The sequence below is a fragment of the Sinohyriopsis cumingii genome, chromosome 19 (genome assembly GCF_028554795.1).
Source record: "Sinohyriopsis cumingii isolate HCF-2022 chromosome 19, ASM2855479v2, whole genome shotgun sequence".
Lineage (NCBI taxonomy): Eukaryota > Metazoa > Mollusca > Bivalvia > Unionida > Unionidae > Sinohyriopsis > Sinohyriopsis cumingii.
The window spans coordinates 63,822,578-63,845,572 of record NC_142979.1 but is presented as its reverse complement, the minus strand read 5'-3'; the positions used below and the strand labels follow the sequence as shown (position 1 = coordinate 63,845,572).

General features: G+C 39.6%; 1 protein-coding gene across 1 annotated transcript in view; it reads right to left on the bottom strand.

Annotated features, from left to right (window-relative positions):
• Positions 1-22,995, bottom strand: part of LOC149775843 (protein phosphatase PTC7 homolog) — a 90,628-nt gene that overhangs the window by 35,767 nt on the left and 31,866 nt on the right. The window contains exon 2 of the mRNA XM_089943627.1: positions 1,452-1,631. Coding sequence (XP_089799753.1) covers positions 1,452-1,631 — 180 coding nt within the window. The remainder of the gene's footprint in view (positions 1-1,451; positions 1,632-22,995) is intronic.

Here is a 22,995-nt window from a genome sequence, read left to right as displayed (position 1 = left end):
GTATGCCTATTTGTTTAAATGAATACAGCAAGAATAATTAACAATCAACACATGCTTTCAGTGTGCATATAACTTTTACTTCAGATTTTGTGAATATTGAAAAAAACGTGAAAACTACTATACAAATCACTGCGCAAAGTGCAGAGAATGACTTGCATTTGTGAACTTTCTTTTCCATAACGATAAAATATATATATATAAAAAAGGAAATTAATAACTAGTTCATAAACAAACACAATACCATTATAAAACCCAAGAACTAGGTGCAGTAGGCCTGCAATGGTCACGAGTCAAGTTTATAAATTTTTAAAAGCTGAACGCACATATAATTTCATACCTTTTCAATTTCCAGCTAATAAAGACAACATTATTTACTGGTCAACTGATTGCCTCTAATAATACCGCCAAGCTCAGCAAACACTGGGCAGCTTTTGTTTTTTGGTTAATGCAATACATGTATCATATATATATAGGACAATACAATAAGTAAAAAGTAAAAATTCAAAATAATTTGACCCCTGTGAATGCAATTGCTACTATGATCCACAGCCATATCTTGGGGCAGGGGGAGAGAAAAAGACTAAACTGTACCCTTTTACTGATGGTGATAATGGTTTATGGGATGAGGCCAAATTATATTCTCCTTCCCTCGTGCAGATGGTGTTCATATGGGCAATTCATCAACTAAGTTTGTTGAATTTCCACATGGAGTTCCAGAGATGAGAGATAAGCTGGAGGTTGATGCAATACATGTATCATTTAAGGTAATTATGATGTGAGGAAATTAAACAAATGACACACATTTAGTGCATGGAATGAACTCTTTTCAGACTTTCTGAAAAAGAATCATTATAGAAGCCTTGGAAATTATGTTACCTGAAAAGTACTGGATGAGTTTAATACACCCTACACATACTACGCATCACTTTTAGGACTTGCACAAAAATTGCCAAACTTAAACAAACTATGGACCAACTTTCAAACCTGACTCAATTCCTCAAACATACAGCACTATTCAAACCAAACCCCCACAAAAAATACAAATTCACATGACAATAAAAAGCTACCATCTGAGAAGAAAATTGAAAAGCCCTATTTAACTAAGTGACTGATTCTTTATAATACAGAATGTGCTATCAGATAAAAATTCTATTCCGTTTCATTTGAAGGTTAATGGTGATGATAAAACTACAAGCAAAAATTATATATCCTGATAATTCTCCAGTTTTCAAAATGCACCAATTTTCACAGGTTACTAATTATATGGATTTCATGGTTGTTACAAACCACAAATTTAAAGATCCTAAGAACAATCAATCTGTTGAAGCAACAGGACCCATTTGCAAATTATCAATCTAATTTTTTTAATAAAAAAATCATTTATCACACAAAAATGAATGCACACAGACAAAAGTATACAAAATAAAAATGAAGCGTGTTAATCTTTTTACCTATCAGAGGTGTTTTTTGCTGTAGTAGTTCACAATATCCATCCTCTATGATGCTAGCTGGTGCTTGAGGTTTAAACTGGTTCTCTACAACCAGTCTCTGGCACAGTTCCATCAAACTACGAGGAAATGCTGATGGGTCTATCCCATAGTTCCTCCATCCACCCACACCATCAGCTACACCTGAAACACATTAACGACAATTTCAACCTGGACAATCTGTAGTTATTAAATAGCAAATATGCACATGGAAACAATTCCAATGGCAGCTGTTTTCATGGTTCCCATGTGTTTCTAAAGATAAATTTCCAGGTCATTTCCAGGATGAAATTACTTTTTTCAAGGTTCACCTATGACCATTACTGAATGAAATCAAAGAACATTTTAGATTATAAAACATGCATTTTCTAAATCTAAAGACTCTCCAAAAACATTGAAGTCAGAAAGATGATCATGTACAAAACCACAAAATGTATCACACGAAACAAGTTTTATTATATTCCTATAAATCAGCAAGTAAAGTCATTTCCATGTACAGAATTTTTTTTATAACTTTACTTTGCTGCATTATGTTGCTAAGTGAGAACAACATAATGAACAGAAATTATGTTCTGTTTCCTTTCAAACCTTCAATTCTAAAGAATTCTATAGCAATATATATATATGCATCTCGTAGAAAGTAATATTTCCTATTACAGTATGAAAAAAAATGAGCGCAAATAACTGGAGTCTTGCACTGTAACGAAAAGAGTTTAACCCTGAACTTATCATGCCAATAAAATCCAAAACAAGATTTTTTAAACAACCTAATCTCCTTAAGATGATCTGGTTAAAAATCCATGATTTAAAAAACATTTTCAAAAGGATTCAATTAAATTTTGACAAAAGACCATCAAAATTATATTCTGTTGTATAAACAAGGACTGAATTTTCTGTAAAATCAACTTGTCTTCTTGTAATTCCATAAACCAGTCCCCAAACATGTATTGATAGAGGAGCTCTTATCGTTTTTTAATATATATACAATGCTGTCGGGCATTTCTGTGCACCTAAGGTTTCAGTCTCCAATATGGAAGCAAAATGCATACCGAATTCGACCGATTGATGAAAATAAAATACTGCCATGCTTACCATTTGAAAAGAGGCAATTGTCACCACAATATTAATTCTGGACACACGGGATACCACCACCGTGTTTCCATGACTCTCGATATGTCGGCCAATTCTGAGCACAGCTTTGAAAAGATGTAATGTTTATCCATCTGGCTATAGAAATGAAATACATTACTTTGGTCTGTTTCTGTCAGCAGTTCAGTCGAGTAATTTGATCAGGTTTATAGCTAGTTTTACAAAATTCAATGTAACAATGCCAATAAATGGCAAGCGATATTAAGCCAACTAAACCGATCTTGTAAAAAGTTAGTAAAATTCAATATTTTATATAAAAAAGTAAGCTATTATGTGTAAGATAAACAACAATGAATAGTGTGTAATGTGCTTATAACGTCTCGTTTATGGGGAAAAATTACTAAAGAACATAGAAACAGACTACAAACCAGGAAATTTTGTGAGAATAACTTTAAGTCGCGATCAATTTAGTTACGATTCAATAACATGATTGTTTCGGGCGTCAAGAGGTGGCAGAAAATTCCTGGGTTCTTCCAGACTTTCATCATTATTTGCGAAATTCCAGGACTTTTTCCTGATTTCCCAGTAGCGTGGGAACCCTGTTACAGATTTTATTTTTAATTCCTTGAATATGATTTCCATACATAAATTTTATTCTGTAATTTTTTGTTTGCTTTAAGCATATAGCTTGATTCTTTTGAGTTGCAACTATGCAAAACAAGCGTCACAAGCAACAGACAATACTAATTTCAGCAAAATAGCAGCAGAGGGGGCGAATCGGACATTTTGTCCAATCGTTATTTTGCTTAATTATTACTTTCTGCACTCAACGATCTAGTGTCGTCAGCGCCTGGTAAAAAAAAAACGACGACGTCGTTGGGGGATCGTCGCGTCGTCATTTGGTTTAATTAACACCTTCTGCGCGCCGATTCCCAGCGTCGTCAGCGTCCGGTAAGCACATCGACGACCGCGTCGATGTCATCGCCCCCTCTGCTGCTATGATCTTACAAACAGAGTGATCACTAACTCCTCCTCTTGCAGATCAATTAGGTTATTTGACTGATCGGTAAGTCTGAAATTAATTCTCGTTAAAAACCGATCATGGCATCGCATATAGACCGGATTAATCGGACTCTCAATGATCAAAAATCCCGGAGGGGCTGTTGGTGAAAACGAATAAAGGATATACCCCTGTTGAGCTTGATTTGATTGCTTGGTATCCACCTGATAACTCCCTTCGATAACATCACACACTAGATTGATCGCTATCACTGATGCGATATTTACGTTGTATGGAGCAATATGCCTACCACCATCTCCGTTATCGTGTCTGAGGATAGTTGATGGGGGGGTGTCCGCGGGTGGATTCTCAGGCCATCCTAGTATGGTTCTTATTGAACTGTTATAAATATCAACCATATACCCCGGTGTGCTTATTTCAATCGTCGACGATAACGTCGGTTCATGAACCGTAATAGCGATTTTTGATTCCTTTCCTGTGATCGATTTTATCCTGCGTTGAAATTCTTTATTGATTTGCTCTATTTGGTATGACCCAGTTGGTATTGTAACCTCCTCCCAGTTTGGGGTCCCATCGGGTTTATTTGTCCGTGCAAAAACCAGCGAGTTATTAGGTTGTTGTTCGTTAAATGCGTCCGCTCGGATATTAGGCCAACTGTGATATACTCGCAATTTTGCCAGCGCTATTTCCTTTACTGGAACCGGTGATGGGAAGTTCACACTGAATTCGGGTTTCGTTGATGTTATCGATATCATACTTGTTTGTACCGGAGTGGTGTTCTCCGCGATCCGCTGAAGTAATTGAGACCCTTCGGGGTTCAGCGACATTATTATTATTCGTTGTTTTTAGTGTCTAATTTTAACAACCAGGTGGTTTCGGCTTCCAGTTGAAAATCCTCGATTTTTGACATCGCGGAGCTATATAACTGGACCATCGTGGAGAATTCAACATCGGATACGAACAAATTATCAATCGATAACGAGATCAACCCGGATAATTTCGAGTATGCGTCGGATACTATTTGATGTTTTACTGTATACTCGTTGAGTTTTTTCTGAAAACACGATGATATCTTCCTAGTGATTGCGTTGGCGACTCCAGCAATTGTTGTCATCGCGGAGATAGCGATTGGAACAGCGATCGGGGCTATCGTGGTTACCGTGGATAAAATAACACCGGTGCCAGCTACTATACCCGACACCGAGTACACGACCGCGTCGATGGCGGTTATTTTACGACGGTATTTTTTTATTTTTACACGGTATTGTTCGGAAAGCGTTTTCAAGTTCGCGGAAAATTCTTTTGCGGTATCGAATCGATATTGATGTGACGTCGGTGATACCTCTGATTCAACTTCCTTGGTGGTCATTTTTATTTTAAAAGAGCTAGTGTTTTTAATTACTTAGATTCGCTGCAAATTCCACATACCATGTAATGTTTGCCCGGGCTAGATTTCTATCAACGGCATAAATTGTAAACTGTTCAGTTGCGTTCTTGTCTATAATTGTTGATATTGTATTGTTAAACCCGGATGAACTCGACGATAATATATTAAACTGCATCATTGAAACCAGTGTCAGTCGATAAATACCCTTAACAGTTGCGGTGATATTTACTGTATTCTGTGTAGGAGTCCAATCGAATGATCCATGCCGAATTGTGTATACTGTGTTGATGATGTTCTCATGAGGGATTTTTATTTTTTCGAATTGCTCTGCTACTCTCGGTAGTCCGTCTTTAATCGCTTCAACATCAGTTTTAATCGTTCCTATTTCCTGTATATGCGTGTCCACATCTTTTTTGTTCGCTGCAACATTAGTTTTGATTGTTTCTATTTCCCGTGTATTCTCGGTTATACTTTTTTTGTTCGCTGCAACATCAAGTTTGATTGTTCCTATTTCATATGTATGAACGTCTATACCTTTTTTGTTCGCTGCAACATCAGTTTTGATTAATCCTATTCCCCGCCAATACGCGTCTACATTTTTTTTGTTCGCTTCAACATCAGTTTTGATTGTTCCTATTTCCTGTGTATGCGCGTCCACACCCTTTTTGTTCGCTTCAATATCAGTTTTGATTATTCCTATTTCCTGTGTATGCGCGTCTATATTATTTATGATCGTTGTAACATCAGTTTTGATTGTTTCTATTTTCCGTCCATGCGAGTCTACATTATTTATGATCGTTGCAACATTAGCGCCGATTATTTCTATTTCCCGTTCATGCGCGTCTACACCCTTTTTGTTTGTTGCAACATCAGTTTTGATTGTTTCTATTTCCTGTCCATACGCAGTGATATCATTTATAGTTATTGTGATTTCATCCGGCTTGGTATTTTTTTTACCAAGGAATTTATCAAAGTTGTCATCGATCCTGTTAACATTTTTTCGTAACGTGTAAAATTGGCCCGACAGCGTCGTAAACTCCAAAATAGTATTTTTTATTGTTGCAAGATTTGGTTCGAATACTATCGGGTACCCAAAAAATCTATCGATAGTTGTTTTCACATGCCCTTCGAGTTCGATTATTGATCTATTCAACCTTATAACACCGTCTTGGATTAATTCTATCGTATTCTCTATCTGAAATATATGTCTACCCGGTTTGAGTAGTCCGTCGCCGGTATACAACGCTATGGTGCCATCGGCGGCATCACGCTGTCGTATTAAAACGTCATTCAGCGACACATTACTGGATTTCAATTTACCCTGGCGGTCTTGAAATACAACTATTTCGCCCGGGTCAACACTTGTTAGATTCAACATATCAGCGATTTCATCCTCAATTAGTTTTTTTATGTCGGCGGCGGCCGTTTCCGTGGATTCTTTTAGCGCCGAAACCGGTCGCCCCCAGATATCAATCATCGTTATTGTAAATGTTATTCTCTAAAATCCGTTGAGCTTCTACGACCCCACTAGTATATTCGTTTACAACCATATGAGGTGGTTTTCGCGATGATGAAATCGCCGCAAGTACGTTCAATACCTCACGGCCACATATCGGCGGGTCGCTTAACTGCTGTGTTGGCAACGTGGAATAAAAAACCCGGGCTGAACACGCCGGGGCTGAACACGCCCGGATATACCGCATGAACTCTTTCGGCGGGGCTAACCCGTATGAATCAAAATAGACGATTGCACGCGGATCAATCGCGTATGCAACCCAATGAGTTCCCGCTCCGGAGGACCCATCGAGGTTAATTATGCCGGTTTCAATATTCCTTGGTGCCGCCGGTAATTGATCCCTCATGAAAACACCTCTGAAGTTTTTTATCGCTAACGCGTTTGCGGCGTCTATTAAATCAAAATTAGACATTGGAGTCATTGACTCAGGAGTCATTGACTCCCGAGTCAATAAACGGTTCCTGGTAGTCTTAGACCCTTTCCCGAGTACCATGAATACGGGGTTCCCGGTAGTCTTAGACCCTTTCCGGCCACGGGTCGTTTTTTTTTGTAGCCTTTCCCGGTTGCCTTCTTCAATGCCATCCCCGCCGCGGTACCAACGGCTCCTAACGCCGCCGCCTTAGCCACTGCTGGTGCGGCCGCGGCAATCAACGCTGGAATCGCAGCTAACAGTGGAAATATCCCACCGGTCCTTTCCATGTTTTTAATTGCTGCGGCTGAAAAATCTATTTGAACACCCTTTTTATTCTTCATCGCATCATTGAAATGTTTTATTTGACGCGCCGTCAACGATATCTTATGATTACCACCTGCCATCTGTGACGGCTTCAGCGTTATTGTGGTTCCGCATTGTTTAGCCGACTTTGATCGTAATTTCTTGACTTGACCATCAGTCAACTCTACACTGACGACACTATACGACATTTATTGTAAACGCGTTTTGTGCTTTCAATTACATGTTTTCCACTGGCGCATCAACGATTCTCATTCGTCCACCAACGCCTTCTAGCAGCATTGATTTATCGCTGAGAATGACAGCAACCGCTCTATAATTAACACCACCCGGGGCTATACGAGCTCGAAAGTGTATATCAACGACGGATTGTCTCGTTAAATCAAGATGTTCCAACGAAAAGTAATAAATCGGATACAGGTTTTTAAAATCAAGTTGTGATATTTGCAAACCGGTGTCGACGTTTTGATCACGGCTCATATACGACAGCAATCGATGGTATACACGTGCAATATGGTTATCACCGTAATTAAGCTGTATATCCTCGGATGGTTCCTGTTGTCCGTTTATTCTCAGCGAAACATCCCTGACTCCTAATTGATCAAATATCATATGGCTGCGTTCTTGACTACCCAATCGTTCCCTATTCTGCAGCGCTATGAATATATGACGCGGGGCTGAAACACCTTGTTTTGATGCTAGGTGCCATGTAAACGTATCGGCGACGTTATCCTCTTTAGCATCAGTTGTTACCGCTAGCCAACTCAACAACGATTTCCCTCCCTGTTCCATAAATGCTAACAATCGTGCTTCCGTGGTAACTGATGGAGTCAGCACCGGCATCCACAATGCCATTTTAGTTAAAATGACTTTACCAGCAGCGACGCCAGCAGCATGCCATATTGCATTGTTATCATCGCCCCTTCGCGTCAGCGCGATTGTATGCTTAGCCCCATAGACAACTTTTCTAACATTTCTGCAGAATCCGAATATGTGATGGAGTGGAATCGCGCATGAAAACTTTCGGCGTGGTCCTTGCAACATTCCTACTCGTGCTGCGAATCCTAGATTGTAATCATTGTTGGTGCTTTTTATAATATTGAAATTAGCGCCTGGTCTTGCTCTGCGGTCTGGATTGGCTGCTTCAGCCTGTGGGTTAGTTGCGGTATCTTCTTCCACCAGCACGTTGATGTACTGAAGATGGTCAGCGTTATTAGTGGTGTCCTTTGCGAACATTATAGATGGGCCCGCCGATCTTGTATAATCATCCGAGTATCTCGCCAACCCAATTATCGTCGTTGCAACATCAACCTCGCGTTCTATTGATTCAATTTCTCGCCCGTCAATAAGATATCTGGCGCTCTCAAATAACGCCATGATACCGTTGTTGACGAAGCCAACTCGAACACGATGGTCATCTGCGTATGGTGCATTATCGGCGGCATTTGTCACGAGTTCTCCCTCGATTTCGATAAACGCTTCACACGGTAAAAAGTATTTACTGGTATCTTGGACCTGAAGTTCAATTCGCGATCGTAGGTCGGGTTGCGCTGCATAATAAGAATAAAATTGATAATCACGGACAGAATCATCCCTGCGCACTGGGGCGTCCATATCAAACGCGGGATCAGCGGTTCGCGCAAACATTCTATTATTTATCATGTTGATGTTTTCAATTGCGATTTTTTCGTCGTAAATTCTTTGAATTTAAACCACTCCCCGCTATCGCGTTCATGAGCGCGTTGGTTGCCGCATCGGCGGATGGCGAAGTCGCCAACGACGGAGTCGCCGCCAACGACTCTAGTTTTTCTTCCACGGCGTTATTTATTACTTTACTGACATTTGCAGGCATCACTGTCGTTGATGGCATCACCGGTGGTTTTTGTTTTTTTCTTGAAAATCCCCTAGATTTCACCAACGACATTAGTTTGTCCCGCGCGGCTGAAAGCGCCTTTCCGGCAACGTCTCCAATAGCACTAATACCCTTATCACGAATAACATCAATAGCCTTCATTCCTAATTGTTTGGCTAACGGCGCTACTTTTGGAGCCATTCTTGTAAATAACCCCGCAATGGTGCTACCGAGACCGTCTCCGTACCACGCGCGGTAAACAGGCAATCGCGAGTTTACCACGTAGACGAGTACTGGTTTATCATGGTTGTAGTGTATGATCATCCTTATTAAAAACACCAGTTTTCCAATTAATCATCCACGAGTTCGTCTATGAGCGTTCGATATGCATTAATGTCCATAATACCGCCTGCAAATAAACGCTTGCAAATATCAGCGGCCTCATTGATTATTTCCGGAGAGTTATTTCCGGCTCGTTTTCCTCCGATTAGTACTTCCAGCCGTGATATATCACTGAGAACACTATTAGGACAGGTAACGCCGTAGGATTCTTTACCAACAGAGTATCCTTTTCCTTTTTTTGGTGTTATACTCTTAACTTCCTTGTGGAATGCATCGTAATCGGATTTACTACGATGTGGTAATGCATCTTTATGTTTACTCGCTAAATACACTATTCTTGCCCAGTCCTTTAACGACTTTATATTTTTCTCGTAACCGCTATTGATATGCTTCTTATCTCGTATGCTCTTAGCAAAATTGTTGGCAGCAAAATTAATTAATTCTTCCCTGTTGCTGAAGCCTCTAATTTCATCTATTGTGCTCTTCTTGAGTACAATACGGGGTATATTCCCCTCTTTTTCTTCCAGTATTTCTTCTTCTGGTGTTTCTTCGGGTATTTCTTCTTCTGGTTCTCTTGCGGTGGCGCCTAGTTCTTCCTCGTCGGCCATTGTAACATAAGGTTCTTGTGGTTCGGTTATAGCGAGTGGTGGTGGCCTCCGTGTTGTAGCAGCCGCTATTTTTGCAGGGAGTGTTTCTAAAGACCTTTTTGTTTGTTCGGTCTCTGCCGCTATCTTTTCAAGCGCACCAAGAACGGGTACAGTTGCCGCCGTAACATCTTTGGTCGCTTTAGTTACCGGGGCAAATAACTGTTCGCTTCCAACAGTAAAATCGGTTTGCATTTGTTGTCGCGTTTGAAGTTTCTCTCTCACTCTGTCTCGTAACGGTATAAACTTTTTAAGCGCTGCTAGCCGCTCTCTGGCTAGCCGAGTAGTAAGTGATTCACCTACCATTATTGTAAATTGATCCGCAATTTTCTAATTTTCCGCCGAGTGTACCATCGGGAGCTCCACGGAGTTTTCGTCTATAATCCTTCTAATGTTTTTAATTTTATTAGAGATTTCTCGACGTCGTTCATAAACACGCCCGAGTTTTTTTCGTATTATTTCAACGGCAGTAAATAGTCCAATGAATGCATTTGCGTCATTGTGGTACAAGTTTTCATTGATCGTATGTTGTAATCGTTTTATAAAAAAGTACTCGCGGGCCAGGGTAAAACGCCCCCGTTTCGACTGTTCGTTAATAATCTCATAATCGGATAATATTTTTTCACTGTCAAGACCATCAGATAATTCAATTCCTTGATTTTTTAATTTTGAAATCTCGGCTAATATATTATTGATGTCTTCGATATTCATTATTCTTATAAAACATCTTGTTTTTAAATTAAAAAAAATGAAACCCCGTGTATCAATTCCGAAGGTGTGTTAAGTATTAAACAGACAATTTGTCACGGTGACCTTGTCAGCGCCATAGGCGCTGGTGACCTTGTCACTCATTGATTTCTGTTATATATGAAAATCGAATTCTGTGATCCGTCTTTTTTGAAATCGCTGAATTCTGTATTCCTTCTGCTACTCTTCGTATTGAGGCCTTACAAATGTCAAAGTATTTTCCTGCCGCATACATGGAGTGAAATGTTTTTTCCTCGTGCGTTGATGTATTAAACGATTTGACACCTTTTGCTTTCTTTGGGTATTTACCGGTTTGGCCTTTTTTAATATTTTCGCTCTGAGAGATGGCTTGCAAGTTTATAAGAGAATTATCAGTCTTATTATTATTAATATGATCAATCACAAGTCCATTTTCGATTAATCCGTTGAATACCTCAAATACCGCCCTATGAACATAATACTTCTTCTTTCCGGCACCAAACATTAAATACCCCCGATTATTCACGGTACCAACCGGCTTCTTCAGTTTGCGGTTTCTAACAATACCGTCGCGAGATGCCTCGTAATTAACGAGCACGGGATGCGGCTGAAATTCTTGGTCCATTTGTATAATAATACTACTTGTCTAATTTATTATTTGGTTTAATTATAAATCTTTCAACGTAGTCTTGGGGGGTTTTGATGACGAAGTCTGCGGTGGGGTCAATGACGGCGTTTTTAATTCGCTTGTCATAATAGCGTTTTAGTTCCCTGTATCGCTTTCCGCCACAATTAATACACAACTGCGATTTTCCTCTTACACCAACGTGACAAACCAAGCACGGGAGGGGGCCAAGAGAACCATTACGAACGCTTTGTAAATGATATCCGCAGAATTCACCTCTACATGATTTATTGCACGGGGTTATCGACCCAATCATCAACCATTTGCAGTGATTCATTATACTATATTCTTTCATTTAAATACTTGTTTTAATTATATGGATGAGTTCGAGAGATTGGCAGCAATTAAGCCCTGGAAAAATATTAAATTCAATCTCGATAGAGTCCTCAAGGACACACCAAAAGCGTTAATAAACGATAGAACCCTGTTGAGTAAAATACGCGATTGTATCAATGAATTCAAGCGTGATGGTGCATCTCATAGTTGGTCAACATTTCGAATTGATGGCGTTGTTGATGCTACCATGAACGACAACCGCGCAGCAACGATAATATCACAACTTGACGGTAAAAGGTATTTCTTCAGAGTAAAATTCATTGTCCGGGTGGAATCAGGCGATTGGATCATGCGTGATAAATTTGAACCAGTTCTCAGCGACATGAAAACAGTCACTGTCAGCCGCGACTCCAAGCCGGGGTTGTTAACCGGAATTGACAGACCATACTATGAACGAGCGTATCCTGAAACAGCAGTTGTTTATGGAATATACCCGTTAAATAAGAAACCTGATATCGGAAAACTGAAACCGATGAAACAGTCAACTGGGATAAATTGTGTAGCAGAACGAATAATAGAGCATTTTACAAATGCATGTCGAGGAAACAAATTGACTGATTTACGACGCAGCAAAATCAACCAGTGGGAACTAACCGTAAAAGAGCGTGGAGCAACCATCAGCGACATAGCGAGATTAGAAACATCGCTGAGATTTCCAATAACCGTTACAACGATAACCGGTGAAGTATTATACGAATCGAAGTATAAATCGAAGGGAGCCCCAATCAAAATTATTGATCATAACGAACACGCATGGACGCCCGCGATCACAATATTTCCACGGGATAGAACAGTAAAGTATATCCCCGAAGAATTCCTGGGAGAACAATTCTCCAAGGACGGTTTTCTCGCGGAGAGGAAACTATTTGATGCTATTGCCTACTTGTGTAAAAACGACCCTGTATCAGTGTGGTTACTTCGCAGCGCTGAAAACGATGCGGATACCTTTGATCAGTTTGTAAGACCAAACGGCGAATTATATCGCACTGAAGCATTTCACAACAGGATGAAAAAAACCGCCATAGAATTTGAGGAGCATGATGAACAACTGCTAACAAATTGTTTTACGATTCCATCGGTTGTAGCTCATGTTGCAGCAAGGAAAAATGCGTGGAGACCAACGCGCAAGGAATTTCTGCCGGATGTACAATCCAGTTGTTTGGAATACTATCACGGTGGACTATGGAACACTGAATACAACCGCGACGCTATGATCTCGGTTGATATGGTTGCCTGTTATCCAGCGAGTTTTCTCGGGTATGGATCCGCCGCTGAGTATTTCAAACGATTTGGACACCCCAGACATGAAATGACTCGTGTTGCTATTAATGGACCACTGCCTGATTTTGATTTAACCGGATTCGCTCGCATAGTATCATTTGAATTTGCGGCAGGACTTCATCGCTGTTGCTATATTTGGATCGGTAGACACATGAATGAAAAGAAGTGGCTGCCAATAGCGCTGCTACGGTATATGATTGATTGTAAAATGCTAGTTTCGTTGATTGTCAGTGACGCGATTATATCATACCGAGCGCAGACTGAAGTCTGGTTACCAGAACCGGAGCGTCTAGATAGCATAATTGACGAATCCAGAAAACACATCGATGCCGACGAGGAATATATCATCGAATGGTCCAGGAGGATATTCAACCAACGAAACCGCGAGGCAAAAGATCTCGGTAGAAGAATAATCGGTAAGTTCACACAAGGTGGAAAAAACTGCGATTACAAACGATATTGCTCACGGCTGATTATAGATGACGCAGAATATGATTTCGTAATCAAGGACGCAGTGGCAAAAAATAGATACGTGAACTGCAAAACAGCTTTCTTGTCCAATGGAACAAAGTTGGGTACAGTTGTTACCTACAGCGATGGAGACAGCCCGGCATACCCGCATTTGAGGGCGTCTATGCTGGGTTATGCCGCTATTAATTTATTCTCGATGATAAATAGATTCCCCGATACCGCGGTTAGAGTAGCCGTTGATTCATTTTATATAGACGCGATGTATAAGGGAAACATAGCCGAGTTTACTAGTCCGGACGAGAGTTGGGGTACATGGAGAATTAAAAATGAAATACGACGCGATTATTCACCATCAGCAGATGTCACCGTTGAGAACGACTACTTACGCGGTGATAAATTATCAGAATGGTCTAATGCACCACCGTGTTCTGATCCAATTTGTAGACACAAGACGGTTTATTTAAGCGGCTGTGGCGGGTCAGGAAAGACGACTCGGGCAATTGAATTATTTCGAACGCGGGCAAGTATAATCGTGCTTACACCGACCCATAGACTAGCGCGAGAGATAAAACAACGAAATGTTGACGCCGTTACTTATCACAGCGTCTTTCGATACAGCGGCGGTGAGTGGACTCCTGATCGAATGGGTGAAAAATTTATTCCCGACATTATCATCTGGGATGAGATATGTACTGTTTCGTTAGATACTTTACAAATGTTTCTTGAGTGGTTGCTGCGCGCGAATACAGCGGTAATCATGTGTGGGGACCATGGCCAACCACCACCATTTGTCGGCGAGGGTCCACATGATTGGTTAAGGGGTTTTGTGGACTATTATGAAGAAACCGATACTGATTACCGAGCACTTGATGAACAACTGCGCGAGGTTAAGAAACTAATCAGATTACAGCCGGATAGAATTCAATGTGAAATAATCCGCGAGGTGATTCCGGAAACGCCGTTGAATGAATTCTGGGAAACATGGAGACCAAACGATTTGATTGTAGCGAGTAGAAAGATAGTCAGAGACACACTTCAGCGGAAGTTGTTTACGTTGCATAAGGAAAAGTTTCCAACGCGTCCAGTGCCGTTATGTTATAGACCCGCGGACACACGGCGGCAGAACATTGAAGTTGAGATTCCAGCCCCGACAGCGTCGGGGACAAAAAAACAAATTCTCGTGCTGAATGATATCGTGCTCGTTGATATCAGCGTCGTCGAGGACGCGCTACGTGCTGATAAATCCCCGTGGACGCTAGGATACGCAACAACAATACATTCCTCGCAGGGACTAACCATCACGGACACAATTGTTTGGATGGTTGATAATCGCATCGAATGGTCGAATCTAGTCTATCTTGCAGTGTCCAGAGTACGAAGGATAAATCAGCTTCGAAGAATTGTTATTGACGGAGCCGGTGACGGAGTCACTGACGAAGCCGGCGACAAAGTCACCATCGATGCAAGCGTCATTGATAGAAAACTCTCGGGTTACCGCCAACAGGATAAAAAAAAACAGCGGCGTTTTGATATTGATGCCGAATTAATAATCTCGCTACGACAACAACAGAATAATCACTGCGCGAGTTGCAATTGTATAATGAGTTGGCGTTATTCGGATAAAGACACTCGCCAATTTACCGTGGATAGGATCGATAACAGTCTCGGTCATGTCAAAAACAATGTGAAGTTGACCTGTCTTGAGTGCAATAGACGCAACGGCGCTAGTTAAGACCACGTGGGGGCAATTGAGTATCGTTAGGTATCACTTGTAGTTGCTCGCGTGTAAATCCGCGCTGAGGAGCAGTTGAATCCAGTCTATAGATCGGTGGTCTACCAGTTGATCGTGTTATCGTTGATATGTTATGTGTGGTAACACTCCAAATAGGATCGGTAGCCCTTTTTTTACCGCCTTCAAGCTCTCCTGGTTCATACAGATATCTCACGGTGACATCGCCAAGAATCGGCTTAGAAACGCTATTTATTTTTAATTTTCCGGGTATATACTCGTATTTAATCGCGTCGCTGGGCTTCATGTTGATTGCTCGGGTAATCTCGTTATTTAACGCTGCAATTACGCCTGGCAACCTTTTAACCCATTCACGAGATCGTTTTTCTTGGATAAATTCCTTCGCGTATTGATATCCAAATAACCGTTCAGCGAGAGTCCGATTGAATCGTTCAACAATTGCCTGATCACGATGTAGCGCAGTATGACCTCGTCGTATCGCGACGCTATGATGTTTTAGCGTTGATAAAACAGCGCCGCGAAATTCACTACCAGGATCAACTTGTAATAGATTTGGCCAGCGCAGAGGGCCTCTTCGATAAATTCTTTCAAACGCAGCGGCAACTTCAGTTGCCGACTTTGTTTTTAACGGCTCCGCTTGTTTGTATCGACTCGCAACATCAACTACGGTTAGCGCGTATTTGTAACCGTTGTCATGCGGCAGAAATAGTATATCAGCCTGATGAACTTCATTAGGTACGCTGACATCAAAGCGCGAGAAGTTGATTTGTTTAGGCGGTGGTAGATAGATTTGCCATATAGCCTGTTTGGATAACCAATTAGCCGCAGTGGTCTTTGTTACCTTTGCAGCGTTTGCAAGCTTACCAATTGCGGCCTTCCCCTTCCAGTATCCTCTCGGAGAATAATAGATGGATTCCATGTTGTTATTATAAACGCTATCGTTTTCAATTACCAGCGCCAGAAGCTCCGCTTCCAATCATTAATTTACCTTTCATAGCCGATTTTACCAACCATGAGGCCAATTTTTCTTTGACGGATTTATCAGGAATAGCATTTAGCGCGTGAATTAATTTTACATCCGCGATATGACGCTGTTGCAGATCGCTACTTTTGTAAGCAACATCATGAGCATGACACGCCTTATCGATAGCGTTTATTGGATACTCACCGGGTTTGGGCTGATTTTGATCATCGAGTCTAATATCTAATCGTGTTCCGGGGCCACAGTAGTTATATCCTGGGAGGTGTTTTTCTCCTGGATACTTTGCCCACGGTGTTCCGGGGAGTTTTGCCAATTTGGCTGCGATGTCACCTCCTCGCTTTTTTTTAAAACATCTCCGGGTCTAATAGAAATAAATCTAAATTTCTTTGTACCGCATTGTACACACTTGCCAGTAAGCGCCGATCTATTATTTCTTGTTGTAACGGTTGTCATATCATTTGTGCCAGTACGCACTCTACACTTTACACAATATAGATCCATAATTTATGTATAGAGATATGAATATAATTGATTTTTCGGCGACTAAAACAAGAGAACCAGTTAAGCATGTTGCAGCGTTACCAAACTCGATCCGGATGATTATCATCGGACCATCTGGATCCGGCAAGACGCAATTGTTACTCAATTTAATAATGAGATGGATGAAGTGGGATAAGTTGTATTTGGTTGCTCCTAGCGTAGATGATCAACGATGCTACGAGGTGTTGAAAGATTTCAACGAGAATGCATCAGCGATCGCTAAAAAAAATGTTATTGAGTTTATTACAGATATCAATGATGCACCAGGTATTGATGATATTGATGGCGACGTTAACAATCTAGTCGTGTACGATGATGTTATGTTAGACAATCAAAAGAACCCAGCTAGGATATTTTCCAGAGGCAGGCATAAAAACACTGACGTGATATATGTCACTCAACGATACACTCAGATTCCAAAAGTAATCAGAGATAACTGCAATATTCTTGCTGTATTCAACGGCGTTGATACACACACGCTACGAAATATTTGGCAGACATGGTGCGGCGGTGACATGGACTTTAATGTTTTTCGAAACTTTTTTAGTCATGCTCAGTCGACCCCACATGGATTCATAACGATAAATTTACATGATCCTCGGACACGATATCGTATCGGACTTGACCAAATATTCGGTTAGTTGTAAATAATTTTCATTGTAAATAACCTCTTAGCAGCAGAGGGGGCAATGACATCGACGCGGTCGTCGACGTGCTTACCGGACGCTGACGACGCTGGGAATCGGCGCGCAGAAGGTGTTAATTAAACCAAATGACGACGCGACGATCCCCCAACGACGTCGTCGTTTTTTTTTTACCAGGCGCTGACGACACTAGATCGTTGAGTGCAGAAAGTAATAATTAAGCAAAATAACGATTGGACAAAATGTCCGATTCGCCCCCTCTGCTGCTAAAATTGTGATCAGAAGCACATATATTTAAATGAATGCAACTGAAAGATTCACGACTTTAAAAATAAAAATGTGCACATTACATAACAGTGCATAAGCAGTGTTTCTTACTGTGAAAACCATGGCAAGGTTAAATACTACGTGGACGAGTTTGTTCATGCACTGAAATGTATACAAAGTTCACTTGTCGTTAATACAACACCTGAAATGAAGGATCATATATGAAATTTAACAAGAGCCATGAGTAGACAGCATACATGTAGCTCAACTATTCAAAATGACTTAATATGGTAAACAGCACAAAATGGTAAGATGAGAAGTAAAAGTAGCTTAAAATTTCTTGTTTCTCAATTTGCACCCATACACATATAAGGTTCAATTGCTGTAGTGGAAAATATTTGACAAGAAATTCAAACAAAGAGCATTTTCACAGATGTTTGTGTATAATGATCCATCATACTCACCTACAGTACGAGTCCAAGTGCAAACTGCACAGGCGCAGATCAGCTGTTGCATAATGCGCCAACAAATCTGGGTCTGTGCAGTTTGTTAGGCATAATCACAAGCACAAAACAGACCTTGATCTGCAGGTGCATTACGCTCTGACAGATCAAGATCTTTGCTGTTTTCAATTCGACTCATCTTATAAGCGAGTACATACATTATATACTCTCACTTATAAGTCCAACTGCAAACAACATCAACCTTAATCAGCTGTCACATACTCTGCCAGCAGATCAGCATGGTGTTTTCTCTACTGATTATTGCAATCAAACTGCATAGAGCCAGATCTGCATGCACATTATGCTATGATAGATCTGGATGAATATAACAGTATATAATAGCTTGATCAGACTTTGAAAATGAGTATTTATGGTAACTTAAAATGGGGTGGGGTTGCATTCTCAAGATTATTGAATGTCTGAAATTTAACAGCACTAGGCTAAATTTTGCCAAAATTGATAATCAAAATAAAAAAGACTAAAATAATTCAAAATAAATGTAGGTCAATGTGTCCTAATTATTGCTTGATGGCCTATAAGTTTTCCACATACTTCAATGTATAGTTTAATAGCCATAGGATAAAGAATCATACTAACATAGTGTTAAGCTGGATAATGTTCTAGCTTTTGACCATCATACTTTTTAGGCTATATTCCCTTTAAATATTACTGTCATTCATAAAGAACACACCTGCACAGAATAAGCTGAAAATCAAAAGACTACATGACCAACGGTTACCATGGTATTGTCAATAATCATTCAAGCATGAAAACTACAGTAAAGAAGAACATCTGATATGTTACAAGTAGAATACTTCTCCAAATACATGTTACTGTACCTTACCTATAATAAAGTTTCATGGCTATAGGATTAAGGGTGTCAAAGACATGTATTGTTGCTGAGTAGAAACTTTCCACAAAGCTCCAATGACCTAGTTTCTGAACTCTACATAACACCTACCCCACCTTCACCACCACTACTAAACTAAGCCAAAACATATTCACTGTACTGTTTACTCTTAAGTAACAGCCCTGAAAAGAATACACATCGTAGCATGATGATTTGATGAAGCAAAGATATAAATAATAACTTTACCATAAAACTTCAACTTCAAATGAAACTAGTGCATTTTAAGACCCCAAAACCCCACCTAGAATCAAAATGTGATATATTCTTGAATGAAACAGTGATATACTGATACCAAACACACCGAATGATGGACATAAACAAAAATTTACCCCAAAACAAGACCTAGGGTGCAATGTAGATGCCGCAGTGTCTACATATGCACAGGCTCTCTTTATTCTTAAAGTGGTCAAGCAAAAAATAGGATATGCTGAGTCATGTCCATGTTAATACCATGTCAGTGCAAGATTCCTTCAAAGAGACTGATGAATTTTCAGGAACCTATGATAAAATCCTTTCTTCTTCTCATCTGTTCAGTACTGAAACGATATCTACTATGCTTCAGGAATTCCAACATACCAAATTTGATAATTAAACAAATTTCTTATGCATGAGTCAACACTGTTTACAAGATACCTGTGTATGCAGTATAAAATGCTTCATCATGGTTTCTGACTTTCATGGTGATATAATGGATCACTGCACATGCCTCAGGCACTGTCAAGATATAATCACATGCTAAGTGGTTACCGAGTGTGAAAAATATTTGCTAAAATACATAAATAATGAAGCTACACTGTACCAAACTGGTATCATTCAAGATATTCTTCTGATCATGGGATTCAAATTCATTTTTTAACAATTGCATTTAAAAATCATTGGATAGCATGAAAATCACGCATCTCATTTTAAGGTCTACCATTATTTCTTCATTAAATTCCTCCAATGTTCATAAAATGTCCCTCTTATTTTTGAAAAGTGGGCAGTTCTAATGCTGACTCAGCATAATGAATGTCAGATCAGCACCGTTATCATTCAGAACCAAGAGGTGTATTGGTGAAAATCCAATGATACCAATGCCATCCTATTAACACATTAACCCCTGGAGGTTTTTGTCATTTTCATCTGAAATTTGACAGGAAACACATTTTGAAAGATATTTCTGAATACATCTGAAAACACCCACTTCCAGGTGATCTTCCAATAAAATACTGCCTAGTTGGGTTAGAAACATCATTTTTCTTTGGCTATTTGGCTCGCACATGTGCAGAAGGGTAAATGTTGGGAGTTCTTTAAAAAAATTTTTGCTTAACGGACCCATTATTTTAGTATTGAGACCACACTTTATTCCAAATGCCCATCAAATCCCACTTTTTGCAAAGGTTCATCTGTCTGTTTGCAGTTCATACCAGTTTGCCTTAGATCGGAGACCAAAAAGTCTAAAATCCAGACACAACATTGGATTCCAACCACAGGTGAATTTTGGGTAGAAAAAAATCGGGTCCAAAAAATGAGGTTTTTCCCTCTGTATTTTGTAGTACAACTAGAAATTCCAGATTATTTGGTATCATTGTAGAGCTACATCTGTCTACCTTTCTATAGTACCACCCACTTTAGTGTATCATACATGACCTTGATGCTACAGAGCTCGGCAGTAGGCTACTACCTCCTGCCACTTAAACTCGTCACCAGGGGTTAATGTGTTCATGGAGGTAATTTGTGGAGTTCATTATTCATGGAGCAAGCTGATATCTAAGATTTTTTTTACTCATGCTGAATAAAGAAAAATACTTGAACAGTATTTTGTATGAGAAAGAAAAGCAAATTGTGAGACTGACAAGGTCAGTACTGATGTTCTTGTACAAATGTTTCTCTAATTACGTGTGACTGTGTACATTTGGTATATTAAAACAGAAAAAGGACAATTTTATATTTTATTGTACCTTTTATATTGAATATATCCTATTTTTAACTACTCAAATAATTTTAATTGCAAAGTTGTACCCAAGAACTAAGAAGGTTGCATGTGAATATTAATCAAATATCAAAGATGAACATAACAATTGGTGTCTTTGTGTACTATGAAGTCATCCGCAAAAGAATGTCAGTTAATTATTTCCTTCCATTTTTTACTCTTTACAGACTGGGCTACCATCCTTTAAGTTTGGGACACTGTTTTTGAAGATTGGAACCAACCTCTGTGGCAAAGGAATTTGAAAATTTGAATGTATCACGTATCATCACTTCATATCCATCTTTGAAAATATTTTTCTCTCATGGAAATTCACTTTTCCACTTTCTTAAATTTTCTAATAACATTTGATTTACTTTTCTTCTCATTAGAGTTGACACAAACTTTCTTGTTCTGTGGAGACTGATGGTTAGAAAATTCTCTACTGGCAGGGAGTTTCTTCTACTGATATAGAAAATACAATTATGCACCATTGTGATTGAAAAGTTCAGATGTATTCACTGTGCATAATGTCCATTCAATTTTTACTGGCTTTGCAAGCCATTTTTTTCCACAGTTTTGTCTAATTAAGTGTAACTTGAAGTACAATCAAACAAATGCCAATAGTTCAACAGAAGTTAATCAATAGTCTTAACTGATTCAGAATTTTTAAACATTTCGACAAATAAAGGAAATTAATGGCCAATACAACACAATTCAAGTGTGTCCATTTGATTTTGACAACTGGCTTCATGAGCTGCTCTGGGTTTTCCCCTTTTGGCTAATTGACAATCAAACAAATGATGATACTAGATCATACTTCATTCAAGTTATAATTGTTCCCCCTCCTCCACTATCATAATCATTGAAGATAATCTTGCACCAATCTAATATTTAGTCAATTAGGCATACCTAAGCACACCAGTGCCCTGTTGGTTCCAAACAGGTTCATACAGCCTTTACATAGGTGTGATATGTTGCAAAGAGTTACCTTAATTCATCAAATGTCAATCACCATCACATACAGTAAATTTGTTAAAGATAATTTTCACTCATTAGGAAATTAGGCCAGATACTAAAATCAGGGTAATTCAGAATGCTGCTGAACCCCAAACCTAAGTGCATCATAAAAGCGGCCAGGCTGGAATTTCCATGCATCACAAATGGGTCATATCTAAATAACAAGCATAAAAATCCAGAGGGTACAAATCTTTTGAGAACCCTTATATCATATTCGTATATCAACTACCTGTAGTTGACCATATCATCATTCAAGCTGAAGCTAAACTCAGCAAAACATCAAGTCTTAATTCAATTAGAAATAGTCATGTAAACTTGTGTCATTTCAACTCATTCTTGTCTTTATTGTCTTGTCTCTGCTTGTGTTGCCAGAAGAGACACCATGCTGGCCATATTGTAAATCTGTTTTTTTATATGTCAGAATGGCATAATTTTCATTTAAGCCAAACCAGATAGTCTAAGTCTTTCAGTACTGCATGAACATCTACACTAGAGCAGTATCAATTAAAAGACAGTCAACCATATTGGATATCAGATCATCACCATATCGGGTCCCTTGGTGGCCATGTGGTCTAAGGCACTCACTTTTACAGATCACTCACACATCTCATCTCTGTCCACGTGAGGTTGAGATCAGCTTGACCAATGTGCGTATGTGAATAAGCTTGCCAGCATATGCTAAAATAACAGTGTTAAACCACACAAACCAACGCAAACCATTTTCCATTAAGATCAACTAGGCATCATAAGAAATCTTCTTGTGTGAACTCCATGTCAAAATGACCAAGCTTTCAGGAGCAGTAGCACTATCTAGATCTAAGCAATGGCTACCATTCTGGCCATACTGCACGTCAGATTGGC